Below are 13,296 nucleotides of genomic sequence, written 5' to 3' on the forward strand. Positions count from 1 at the left end.
TGACGTAGCATAACCAAGAAAAATCCATTTCCTTCCTTTATCATCCAATTTAGTTCTAAATTGTAATGGGATGAAAGCATAGCATGTGCACCCAAACATTCTTAAATGAGAGATATTAGGCCTTTTATTGTATAGGAGTTCTATTGGAGACTTTCCTCCTAAGTTTTTTGTTGGCATTAGATTTATGAGATGAGCTACTGTGCTAATGGCTTCACACCAGAATATTTTGGGAACATTAGCATGATTTAGGAGAGTTCTTATTGTTTCTAGTATATGCCTATTTTTCCTTTCGGCTACCCCATTTTGTTGAGAGGTATAGGGACATGAGGTTTGATGAATAATTCCCCTTTCTTTTAAGTATTCTCTTATTTTATTGCTTGTGTATTCTCCACAATTATCGGATATAAGGATTTTAATATTGCCATTATATTGCCTTGAGATATAATTGTTATAGCTTTTAAAGCCTCAAATACTTGAGATTTGTTGGTGAGCATGTAAACCCAAGTGTATATGGTTTTATGATCAATGAATGTAAAAAGTATTTATAACCTTGTTTAGACAAAATTGGAGAAGTCCATACATTAGAGTGAACCAGATTAAAGGGGTTTTCATATATAGTGGTAGAACAAGGATAGTTTGCCTTTGTTTCTTTCCTGAGAACACAAAGTTTGCAAATATTATCTAAACTAGTTGTAGGAAAGTAATATTTTAGGACATAACTACTAGGGTGACCTAGTCGAGCATGCCAAAGTTGGGAGTCCTCCTGGCTTGCTTTAAAGACCTGATAGCCATGGTCCAAAACATAGAGGTTATTCCTTCTATATCTCTTGCCAATCAAAAGATTGTCTTGATATCCTGAAATGATACTTAGAGTCAAAAATAACCTTACAATCATATTCCTTAGTTATTTTACTAATAGACATTAGATTAGAAGTAAATTTTGGAACATAGAAGGCATCCGTTGGCTTTCCTAAATCAATAATCCAATGTTTAGTACCTAGAGTGGAGTTTAAACATATACCTATTGTAGTGGTTTGGTGATGCTCCTCCATAGAAGTTTGTGTTTTTAATGTTAGCACGGGTTCCTTCTTTCGAACTGCCTTTGGTCTTAAATGAGGATGAAGAAACCAACACTTGTCCTTTGTATGCTCTTTCTTCTTGCAATTGGGGCATACTTCTTCTTTTGGATGAACTTCATTAATCTTGAACCCATGAACTTCCATTTTTTGTTTGAAGTTTCTTCAATATTCAAGCTTGACTCAGTTCTTTGGATGATTTGCAATACGTCATGATAGGTAGGGAGATTTTGCATTCATAGAATTTCCTGTCTCATAGTTGAGAATGAGTCTCTGAGAGTCATAAGAAGACTAAAAACCTTGTCTTCATTTTGTTGCTTTATTATTTCTGTCGAATCGGTTGTTGGTGGTGGTAGAACCTCAAGCTCGCTCCATAAGTTACCAAATTCTCCAAAGAGTTGTGGAAGAGTCGTGTTCTCTTTTCTCATGTCTGCTATTTGTCTTAGTTCGAAGACACTTTCGATGTTGTTGGTTTGCCCATATGGTGTAGAGAGATTATCCCATAAAGCTTTAGCATTTGGAGAACAAGCAACCATTCTCTTGTGAGCTTCATCTAGAGAAAGAAGAAGATGGACAAATACTTGATTATCTTTCTTCTGCCATCTTTGAAGGTAGGATTAGATTCGATAGGAGGATCCTGAAGAATATGATCTTCAAGGTTATAGGAACTTAGGATCCTCTTAATGAATCTAGACCATTAAATATAATTGGAGGAACTAAGAAGAAGAGAAGAGAAGAGTTGAGGAGGGAGCGTGCTTAGTTGCGGAAGAGGTAGACTATGCTGCTCTAATACCATGTTGAAATTTAGCATTGGTATTAACTTCAAAGCTTGTTACAAAATGGAGGAAAACCCATGAAAAGCTTGTTGCAAGAAAGAGGAGAAAACATGAAGCCTTTTTTCATTATCTTGAAAGTAACCATACAAGGTGGTTTTATAGTGTGTTACATGAGCCTCTTGAACGTTGTGGCTCCAACGTTCATGTTTTGGAGCATTTAATGCATTAAATGCATTTAAAGCACTTAATCTTTTTGAAAGTGCATTTCTTGTATTCTTGCATGATGAATTGAAAGATCCTCCTTGTTTCTTTGTCTTGTTGCATTTCTTGTATTCTTGCATGATAAATTAGATTTGACTTCATCTTTAATTATTTGACGCCTTGAACTTTAACAATGCATATATTTAGAGTGGGAAAAGAAAGTGAAATTAGTGTTCGATTGTCACAAATACTTTGAATAAGAAGGTAAAATTTACTATTGTTGAGTTTATTGATTATACTGTTATTTGGTGAGATCAAATTATTCTAAGTAGGAGAAGAAACAAAGAGAAACCCATTGATACATGAGAGGAGATGAAATCTATATTGAGAAAGAGGTTCATTCCCTCACATTACGATCAAGATTTATACCAACGATTACAAAGACTAACACAATGGTCCAAGACTGTGGAGGAATACCACAAAGAGATGGAGATTGCCATGATTTGTACCAATGTAGAGGAGGACAGAGAAGCAACCATGACACGATTTTTACAAGGTTTGAATCTAGAAATTGCAAATGTAGTGGAGTTGTAACATTATGTGGAGCTTGAAGATATGGTGCACATGTCCATGAAAGTTGAAAGGCAACTTTAAAAAAAGGGTTCAATCAAACATGGGCAAAGTCATAATTCATCCACTTGGAAATCTAGCTAGAATAAAAAAGATGATAAAGTTGCATCAAAAAGTAAGACCGAGTTTTTGAAGAATAAATGTAAAATACCGAAACTTTTAGGGGTTAAATTGTAAATAATTTAATCCTAATTGGGTATGATTAGAAATTTAATTAGTGGAAGGGAATGAATTCGTCTTATGAAGACGAAATGAACGAAAGTGGTTTCGTTCAAATCAGAGGTCGTTTGGTTGGTGAACCAAATGAACCAAAATTGAACCAATTTGGTTTGGTCCGTAATAGAAGAGGTTTTGATAAAATAAAAAGGATGAAAAGATTCGTTTTGTGGAGACGAATCAAACAAAATTGGTTTGAGTCAAATCGAAATTCGATTGGTTAGCGAACCAAGCGAACCAAGGTTAGTCCGGGTTGCTACAGTAATGGCTTGAACCGAACCCGGTCTGAACTCAAAGCTTATAGGTTAATGGGTTAAAGGATATGGTTTAAACCCGTTAACCCAAACCCGTTAGGAATCCTTAAGCCAACAGTAGCCGCGACTTCGTTTTCTTCCCCGAACGGCTGCCTCGCGATCTCGATTTTTTCCTCTTCTTCAATCGGGCGACGAGTTCGGATGTAGCCGGTGCCGAGGTCAAGGGAGCAGCCGACGATCAAGAGCTCGACTATCAGGGATTTGTGGATCTCGTCGGGCTTTGGCTGAGGCAGATTAGGAGCTGCGGCAGATCGGAAGGGAAGAGGCCGAGAGGTAAGGATTTCTTAGCTAGATCTTGGATTTCTAGGGTTTCTTGAGCTGGATTGTGGAGTTTGATGTTGAATCAGGGTTTCCCTATTCGATCGTGCGGTGGAGGAGGCTGTCGGCGGCGACAGTTCAAACGGCGATCGGAGAGGAACTTGATCGGTAAGCGGAAAATGAGTTAGGTTTCGGGTTTTGTTTGATTTATGAGCTGTATTGTTGTGGGTTGCTTTGATTCCTCTTAGATCTTGACCGATTGTGTTCACACAGCTTATTGGTGTGAGCTGACCGATCGAAGCTTGAGGAAGCTTCGGTTGCAAACGGAGGAAGAAGAAAAGGGAATCTAGGGCACGGTTGGATCGGAAATTTGAAGTGAGTTGATCGGAGCTTGATTAGGGTTCTATCAAGGTAAGATTTCGATTCTAGCTCACCCTTATTTGATGATAGCAGATCTGTTGGAGTTGACTGATTTGTAGTGTTCTGTTCGATTGGGATCAGGTTGGTGGCGGCTTGATCGAGTGGAGCTAAGGTTTAGAGCAAAGAAATCTAGGTCAAGGCTTGGAAACCATCTAAGGTAAGCCTTGAAATCAAGACATGTAGAATTCTTGCTCTATTATGTTGTTTTGGTGGATTGTTTAGATGTTGAGATTCCTTTAGGAATTTCAGTGAGATGGAGATTACTAGCTGTTGAGGATTATGTTTGGATTGATCTATGGTTAGGTTAATGCCTATTAATTTAATATGGGTTAGCCTAAGGTTGATCGAAGAGGGAATTGATTATATTAATTGATTAATGACATTAATTAATTAATTAATTAATCCCTGTTAGTATCAACCTAAAGATTTGATTAGTCTAACCTAAGGTGGATTGATTAGCTTAGGTTTGATTAAACATGAGGTTAGTTGTATTGATCGATTCGATTAATACAGCTAATTGATTGATTAGTTAAACCTTTGTTAATATCGACCTAAGGATTAGATTAGTCTAAACCGAGTTAAGGTTAGTTAAAAAGGGTTAAAGTAACCCTTAGAGTTTCCTCGGTTGGATTAGGATTTCTTTGATGTATCATTGTCATTTAGAGTTGTTATTACTCTTTTGCAGGACCCTGAGTGATTGTAGAACTTCGATACGATACGAGAGTATTTTCTGGGGGTTCTAGTTTTGATCTTCGATACATCAGGTGGGTGATTTTACTGTATTTGGTCAATACAGTTCGTATCTTATTTCAGTGCATGTACCTTGTTTCCTGTATCTGTTGAGTTGCTTATTGATTCCATTCATGCTCATGATGATTCGATACTTTGATTACTATTCTGGTTATATCATGCTTGACCTTATGTCGATTGACCCTGGATTATTATTCATGATTGTTATTTCCTTTCTTGATATGACCTTTGTGATCATCATTGGTATGCTCCTTTCTTTATGATACTTGAGATCATCATGACTTATACCTACGTATATTGAGTAGTATAGTAGGTGCTGATTGATATGATTGAGCATCTCATCATGATGCATGATAACGATTGTAAATCCCATTGGAGTGGGTTTATCGTGATTGTAGATGACTTAGTTGTATATCTACATAGGTGGTTATCATACCCTATTTCCATCATGGTGATGGCGACTGTATGGCAGTACGCAGTCGACGGCTGTATGGCAGTACGCAGCCGAGTCGATGATCTACCTCAAGCTGTATGGCAGTACGCAGCCGTGTACTCATAGACTGTATGGCAGTACGCAGTCCGTGACGAGTACTAGAGTCATTAGATCTGCGATGGTATAAGTTTGAGGAACCTGGATGTTTGTAACCCTCTCGATTTCTAAATCTTTCTATTGCTATGTTAGAGATTTCTGTTGAGATTAACTATAGGATTTACTGTTTCATTCCTATAATTGCATTATTAACTTGAGATTAGTTTGTTAAGTCATGTTTATGTTTAATTTCAATTTCAGCCCAACAGTGACATTAGGCTAGGTTAGATAGTTCGTATTGAATTGCAAGGTTAGATTGCATGCATAGCTTAGGGGAAAAGAATTCCTAATTGATGGATGTTAACTAGCTTTTGTTTCCTACCTAGCTCGGTGATCACTTCCATACAAAATCCCATAAAAATAGAAAAAACCTGATCTGATATTAAAGTTCATCATTGTAGTCCGTATGAGATGATCTGGGTTATCCTCTGTACTACATTAGTATAGAGGGGTTTAGAAAGTATTAGATACTATATTGTGACAATACAATTCCCATGTATCACAAAGCAATAGTGCAAAAGCACCACCTCTCAACTCAAGTGAGTCTTCACTTTCTCAAAAAGTCATCAGAAGTCTCTTGGATCCAGCACAAGTATTTTACATTAAAGACTGGTCTCTAATGGAGAACATACACCTTGCTCAAGAACTTCTACAGAAATATGCATGGAAAAGGATCTCCCCAAAGTGTGTCCTCAAAGTTGACCAACAAAAGGTCTTCGATGTTGTGGATTGAAGCTTTTTATTGGCTGCCCTACGTAGCTTTGGATTCTCACACCAGTATGTATCTTGGATCTGGAATGTGTGGTGATATGGTCTCTTATTCTATGGGAATCAATAGGGCTATGTATGGATACTTCAAAGTGGGGAGAGGCCTTCGTTAAGGTCATCCACTCTCTTCATTCCTCTTTGGATTATTATTAGAATCTTCTCGAGATCCCTGTGAGTCATGACAATGCGGTCTAGTTTCCATTATCATTCGATGTGTGTGGGCACCGACATTATTCACTTAGCGTGTGCGAACAATTTGCTTCTGTTTGCCCAAGCCAATGAGTCTACTATTAGATTTCTTGTGGACTGCATTGCGGAATTTGGAGGCATTGTGGGATTGCAACCAAACCTCAAAAAGTCTAGAGTATCTACCTTGTCGGCATCAATGATCGCACCAAAGACAAATTATTATAGCTCATCGGATTCCAACATGGTACGTTTCCATTCCGATACCTCAACTCCCCTTGGTTGCAGAGAAACTACCTTGTCGGCATCAATGATCGCACCAAAGACAAATTATTATAGACTCATCGGATTCCAACATGGTACGTTTCCATTCCGATACCTCAACTCCCCTTGGCTGCAGAGAAACTATGTACTTGCAAACTATGGTGCCTTGATGGGCATTGTATTGTGTAAACTTGCATCGTGGCCAAAGCACACGCTATCCTACGTGTTAGTGTGTGCACCTATGTGCTAAGACATTCTTATGTATTTGTGGATAATTATTTCATAAAGGCAAGTATTTATCATTAATCATTTACTTTTTTGTACGTATGTGATTAATGATAAAGTTCCACGGATTAATGGTTATATTAATCTGTAAACCGTCCTTGATCGGATAAATATCTAGAGGGGGCATAGATATCTAGATCAACATTGAGTATGACTAAGTCGAGATAGACCGAGGGATGGATATTCAAGTTGTACTTGAGGGTGCCTCAAGTTTAGAGGTACACTGGACACGATCTGCTTAAGAGGAGATCACATATTAAGCATCATTTGGTCATTCCTCTTATGAACGAGTGTAACTGATCTTTTGACTTGAGATCTTCATTTATTCTATGTGTGGAGTTATGTACTTTGATGCCGTTAAAAATAGTCTTTAATCGGATTATAATTCATACGGTTATTGGGTATATAACAAAGCATAGAGAGAATAGTGTTGAGTCAATATAGGATTCATCGCTATCTTAGATTAGAGAGTTAACATCCTGGCCGCTTGATAGAGATATTAGTGACTCGAAATCCACGACCATGGTGGAATGGTTTATCATTCAAGAGGAGTCTATTATATCTTGGAAATCAAGTAAAATAATTAATTGGTGATGATGCATAGTGCACTAAATTAATTGGGATGTAGTCTAGTGAAGATATTGAATTATACTGTAATCGGTTCATGGTGGTTTATAGTTTATAACTAATATTTTATTACGTTGGGTGGCTAAAAATTATTTCTAGACGGTTACCTTTGTTTGTGTATGGATTTATACTGCCTTCGTGTATAAAACCTAGAGGGTCGCACGCATAACACATAGACATGAATAATATCTGTAATTGATTATTTTAGTGGATACTAAAATTAATCAATTTATTAATTTTGTATAAGAATTAATTGGATTATTAATTAATTCTAAAATATTGGAAGCTAAAATGAATCAAGATCAAATATGGTTTTATTTGATTCAAAGAAGAGAGAATTTGGATAGCCACAATCATGATGATTCTTGGAGAATTAATGAAGAGTCGTAACCCTTCATCTTCTTGAAGAATTATTAAAACCCAAAACCTCTTCATCTTCCTATTAATGGAGGCTCTTCATCTTTCTTGCATTAATGGAGACTCTTCATCTTTCTTGTATTAATGGAGACTCTTCATATTTCTCTTGGAGGCTATAAATAGCCACCCTTGAAAGAAAAGAAGGAGCAGTAGATAGAACTCTCTCTACCTTCCTTTTCTTCCATCGAAAGAGATCCATAGTGCTTCCAAAAGGTTTTGTCGATCCAAGAGGCTAGCACCTAGCGGATCGTATCTAGTTCATGATCTAGTGCACGTGGATACCGCTAGAGGAGTCACACTTGGGGCTCTCACTTGTTTGTGGTATCGTTCACGATCGTCAAGAAGTTTGAGATATGTTCTTCATTTCATGTCATTTTGTTTAAAACTATATGTACCACGAAGATCTATGATTTTTATATATACATATTCCGCTGCGCTTCTGATCTAACACTACGCGGGTAAACGTGAGCTGGTCAAAATTATTTTGCAGGACGCCGAATGTTTTTGGCTCTCCATCTTGTTGATTCCAAGTGCGATCGTTGACAAGTTATATGCCATTTGTCGTTCCTTTATTTGATGTCCAAACACCCGGCTATCTCCTGGGGAACAATGTGTTTAGCCAAGGAGGAGGGAGGGTATGAAGTGCGAGACATACGATTTTGAAACTCCGCTTTGCTATGCAAGTCCCTTTGGAGTTTACAACAAAGAACTCACTTCGGGTGAAATGGGTCCATCATCAATACCTCTAGCACGTTGACTTATGGGACCAGAATGCAAAGGCCTCCAACTCACCTTTGATCAAGAAAATACTATAGCTCAGGGACACATTGTGCAATCGAACAACCTCCAAACAACATGCCAAAACACGTATGGCTCCTTGTATAGGGTCGTCTGCTCACAAAGGACAAATTGGAGTATGAGTCATGCAAAATTTATCCTTTGTGCAAGATTGCGGATGAAACATTCCGAAGATACTGTAGCAATGACCGCTTGACTAGAGCTAGATATTTGAACATATCTTGTATGATCATTTTGATATGACAAGCGTACAATAGGTGCCAACATGAGGATGATGCCCCACTGTTGAGAGGATCTTTCATAAGATTAACACACACATTTGTCACTTCTCATATGTCTAATATATATCTTCTCATATTATATATAAAATCATTTACCTTCCTAAAAAAAGTCTTCACTTTTCTATGACCACTATAAGCTTTGCAGCGACCAACTTTAAGTGTAAAATTTGACGCTATCATAAAGGCACACAAGAGCCCTCGTAGGACTAAGAGCAATACTTGCATATCATCTCTTTTCGGTGCTATTCTTATGAATATTTTTATTTGCCTTTAATCTATCATAAAAACAATAATACGAGTCCTACATTACCTTATGATGCTTTTAAGGGGCATTTGATTAGGAATTATTGTTAATAATCTTGATTATCAATTTAATGATAATCTTGTTTGGTTTAAATTATTATTGATTTTCAAATAATGCAGCATCATCGCCGTATCAACAAATGAGTTATAACGTAGGAATGTGATGACTTTGGTAATTAAGATTTTTTACAATTCCAGAAGTTAACAAAAATATTTTCTATGATTACCCTTCAATTTTAAAACTGAGTTAATTGAAATATACTATGAAACCTAATTGAAACCGAATTAATTACTTCAATAAATTTAAAAGAGATAATTTATTTTAAATTTTAAAATATAAAATTAATGAATTATATATATTAAAATAATTATTTTAATAAATTATTTTATTAATATATATAAATTTATTTAAAATTTTAAAAAATAAAATTAATGAATTATATTTATTAATTTAATAAATTATTTTATTAAAATAATTATTTTAATAAATTATTTTATTAAAATAAAATTATTAAATTAAATTATTTTTAAAATAATTATTTTAATAAATTATTTTATTAAAAAATATATAAATTTATTTGAAATTTTAAAAAATAAAATTAATGAATTATATTTATTAATTTAATAAATTATTTTAATAAATTATTTTATTAAAAATATATAAATTTATTTTAAATTAAAAAATTATAAATAAATTATATTTATTTTTTATATTATTATCATTGTTAATGTTATTAATATTAATATTATTAATTTAATTTAATTTATTTTAAAAATAAATTAAATCTAAATATTAAACTGATGTTTTATTTTTTAAAATAAATAAATTAAATCAAATAATATTGAATTATGTTTTATATTTTATGAATTACATATGATAATTTAGATCAAACGTACATTAAGTATTTATTTATATGCTTAATTATTAATTTCTATATTAAATTAATGTCTATTTATATTTATTATTATTATTTTGACCAAGATCATTAATTATTTAAAGGTTTGGTGATGCTGCGAATAGAGCCATCAAACATGTCAACCCACGGCGGGACGGACCAACCCATAATGGACCTATCATATGGCAGGGCGGGGTGGGCCGACCTACCAATTGGACAAGTTGCGAAATCTCCAACCCAACCCAACTCAAGGCGGGCTGCGGATTAGGCGGGCCAACCCGTGAGCTTGTTAAAAAATAAAAAATATTAAAAATTTTAAATTTTAAATATAATTTAAATTGATTAAGTTGAAATTTTGAAGTTTGAATTATAATTTTTAAATTTGAATTGTAATTTAAATGGATCAAACTCACTAATTCATTGAGTTTTCTACTTTAATTTTAAAATTTAAAATAAATAAATAAACTTTCTCGATCCGCGGGCCAACCCAAGCCCGTCGCGGGCCAATCCCTTGTGGTCAACCTATCTAAACTCATTTGGATAAAATTTTAACAACTATAAACTAATTCCAAAACTATAAACTATAAACTAATTAAAATATTTCTAAACAATTTAAAGATATTTTTGGATAAATGTAATGGCAATTTGAAAATCAGATCAAGCATTTTACCAAAAACCCTCCCAATAACTTTTTGATTAATGGCTCGTATTTTAATCAAAATAAGCTTAAAAGTCTTAAATGGATCTCAGCCGTGGCCCAACCGCACGGGCCATTGACACCCATGTGGCTCTGTCTATGTCAAACCCTCGAGTGAGGTCGGTTGCTCCTTCGGTTCCAACTCACCGAGGCGGCTGGAAGAGCGATCCCAGTCCCACCGATGGCGTTCGCCGACGGCAAAACCTCGACGACGGGAAGTAAGCCGCTCGGGCTGATGGCCAACGTGGCGAAGCGGAAGCAAAGCTTCCTCCAGTTCTTCCTTATGACCGGCATCCTCATGCTCAGCATGAGGTCTTTGAGCCAGAAGTACCGCGTTAGAGACCTCTCCGACGAGAACGCGCTCCTTCGCGAGGAGCGCGACGCCATTGTCCTCCGATCTTCAGCCGTCAAGGAAGCCCTCTTCCAGGAGGCCGCACTCGACCCCTCTGGCCTCCTCACTGACCACCTTCGCAGCCTCTTCAACGAACAACCCGACCATTAAGCTCCCTCCCTATGCCGATCAGGTCCATCTCTCCTCTCCTTCGTCGGACGAAGCCTTGCTTTGGAGTTCCTCTTCTTTCTTTGCTTTATTCTCGTGGCTCTTTTTAGGGTTTACTGCTGAAGCGAAGTGGTTCTGTTTTTTTTTTGTTTGATCAGGCACATTAGGCTTTGCTTTCCTTGTGCCCGCCCTCATCGAAATTGATATTTCCCTTAGTTATGCTACCTTCTGTTTGAACTTCCACCTATCTACTCATGTAATACATTTACATAAAGGAAAGAGAAAGGAACTAAATTTGGGCCGAAGGTTGTTAGCTAGTCTCATGTTGTGAAAAATTGTCTGTTCTTGTAAAATTCTACATTCATATTCCGTGACTGTTGATGTTTCACTATATTGTTTGTTATACTTGTAGAGATAAGTTGATGTTTCAATTTTCTGGGATTATCTATGCTCATGCAATATGAATTTCAATGGCTGGAATCATGTTTTAATGCATACAGTATCAGCATGAGCAAGTTTGATCTTGTCTGAAGTAGACCTTACATAGGAAATATCTCTAGTAATCAGTATCAGCATGAGCAAGTTTGATCTGGTCTGAACCAGAACTTACATAGGAAATATCTCCAACATTAAAGAAAATGCTTGCATCAGTTTCTTTTGAGGATTATTTTCCATTGAACTTCACAAAGCAGTTTTCATGTAATTGAAATGTGTATTTGACACTCAGTTCTGTTGGTATGTACTGATCTTGTCTGGACTAGAGCTTACATAAGAAATATCTCTAGTGTTCAGCATCAGCATGAGCAAGTTTGATCTTGTCTGAACCAGAACTTACATAGGAAATATCTCTAGTGATAGTATCAGCATGAGCAAGCTTTATCTTGTCTGAACCAGAATTTACATAGGAAATATCTCCAGTGAATTTTGAACTTCACAAAGCAGTTTTCATGTAATAGAAATGTGTATTTGACTTATATCACGCAGTTCTGTTGGTATGTACTTCTCAATAATGAACATTATACATACTAATTGCAGGTATAAGTCATATGACATTTATGAAATCATAAACTATTAAAAGAACGAAAAAGGAAAATCTTTTTCATTCATCTTCTTAGAAATAATAGGCAATGGTTTTCATATGATCTTCTATAGTGTAGGAGATGGCTTGGTATAACCTTCTGTAGTGAATGCTAGTTGCAGTTGAAAGTTTCCTAATTTCTTTCCAATGGCTTCCATTACACCAAAAGCAGTCACACAAATATTATTGTTCAAATTTATCTTCTAATCTGAAGCATAACAGTGGTGAGGAAGTAATTGCAAGAGGATGAATGATCTAGCAATCTACCCTTGGTATGATTAAGGTGGCACTTATGTATGGATATCAAATTTGTCACTCCTTGGCTCAAGTACTCAGTCTAATCATAAACCACCGCTCTTTTGAGATACATACTCTAATCATACACTGTTGCCCTTTTAATACATAGACTGTTCATCTACCCTTCTATATTCATGTCACATATGCAAACGTGGACATTGACACTCTGAGTAAATGCTCCACATCCTCATGTGTATGGATCACATATACACTTCTGTTGGACACTTGGAGGACGGATCCACACTCGTGACATACTGTCGCCGCCCATGTTGAACACCCAAGCCTAACACGAGCATTGTGGGTGGGCCACCATATCCCTATTGATTGCATATGTTAGTTTTAGAACTGACATTGGACTCCATTTATTGGATGCTTGTAACATAGCTAGACAGTAGGCAAGACAAGGCCCGGAGAGGGGAGTGCAAGCAGGGGAAGTGCAGATGAGGGAGAGACAATTTTTCTTCGATTTCTTTCAATTCAAATTGTTTGGAAAGGAATGGTAGAAAAGGTTAAACACGGATACCTATGATGACCAAACTGGACTACAAATCTGTTTGTCAACAATTTTGTTTGAGGTTTGCAAGTGCAGACCAATCAATGATACCACTTAAATCATTCTCTTTCACTTCCCCTCTCTTCATCCTTTCCTTCCATTCTCCATTCCAGGCAA

General features: G+C 36.1%; 1 protein-coding gene and 1 long non-coding RNA gene across 2 annotated transcripts; both read left to right on the forward strand.

Annotated features, from left to right (window-relative positions):
• Positions 1–3,308: 3,308 nt before the first annotated feature.
• On the forward strand, positions 3,309–4,718 carry LOC141812069 (uncharacterized). The gene is made up of 5 exons (XR_012600239.1): positions 3,309–3,486; positions 3,561–3,639; positions 3,745–3,882; positions 3,973–4,048; positions 4,577–4,718. It is a non-coding gene; the product is annotated as an uncharacterized LOC141812069 (long non-coding RNA).
• A 6,118-nt stretch (positions 4,719–10,836) lies between these two features.
• On the forward strand, positions 10,837–11,669 carry LOC141812259 (uncharacterized). The gene is made up of 2 exons (XM_074700314.1): positions 10,837–11,276; positions 11,410–11,669. Exon 1 carries the CDS (start codon positions 10,934–10,936, stop codon positions 11,252–11,254), a length of 321 nt encoding a protein of 106 aa, XP_074556415.1. The 5' UTR covers positions 10,837–10,933; the 3' UTR covers positions 11,255–11,276; positions 11,410–11,669.
• The last annotated feature ends 1,627 nt before the right edge of the window (positions 11,670–13,296 follow it).

Source organism: Curcuma longa, chromosome 18, assembly GCF_044706935.1.
Source record: "Curcuma longa cultivar G26 ecotype Majalengka, Jawa Barat chromosome 18, ITB_CL_G26_1.1, whole genome shotgun sequence".
NCBI classification, from domain to species: Eukaryota; Viridiplantae; Streptophyta; class Magnoliopsida; order Zingiberales; family Zingiberaceae; genus Curcuma; species Curcuma longa.

What these genes read in the sequence shown, in the direction of transcription:
- LOC141812259 (XM_074700314.1), top strand. Translation starts at nt 10,934, where the DNA reads ATGGCGTTCGCCGACGGCAAAACCTCGACGACGGGAAGTAAGCCGCTC.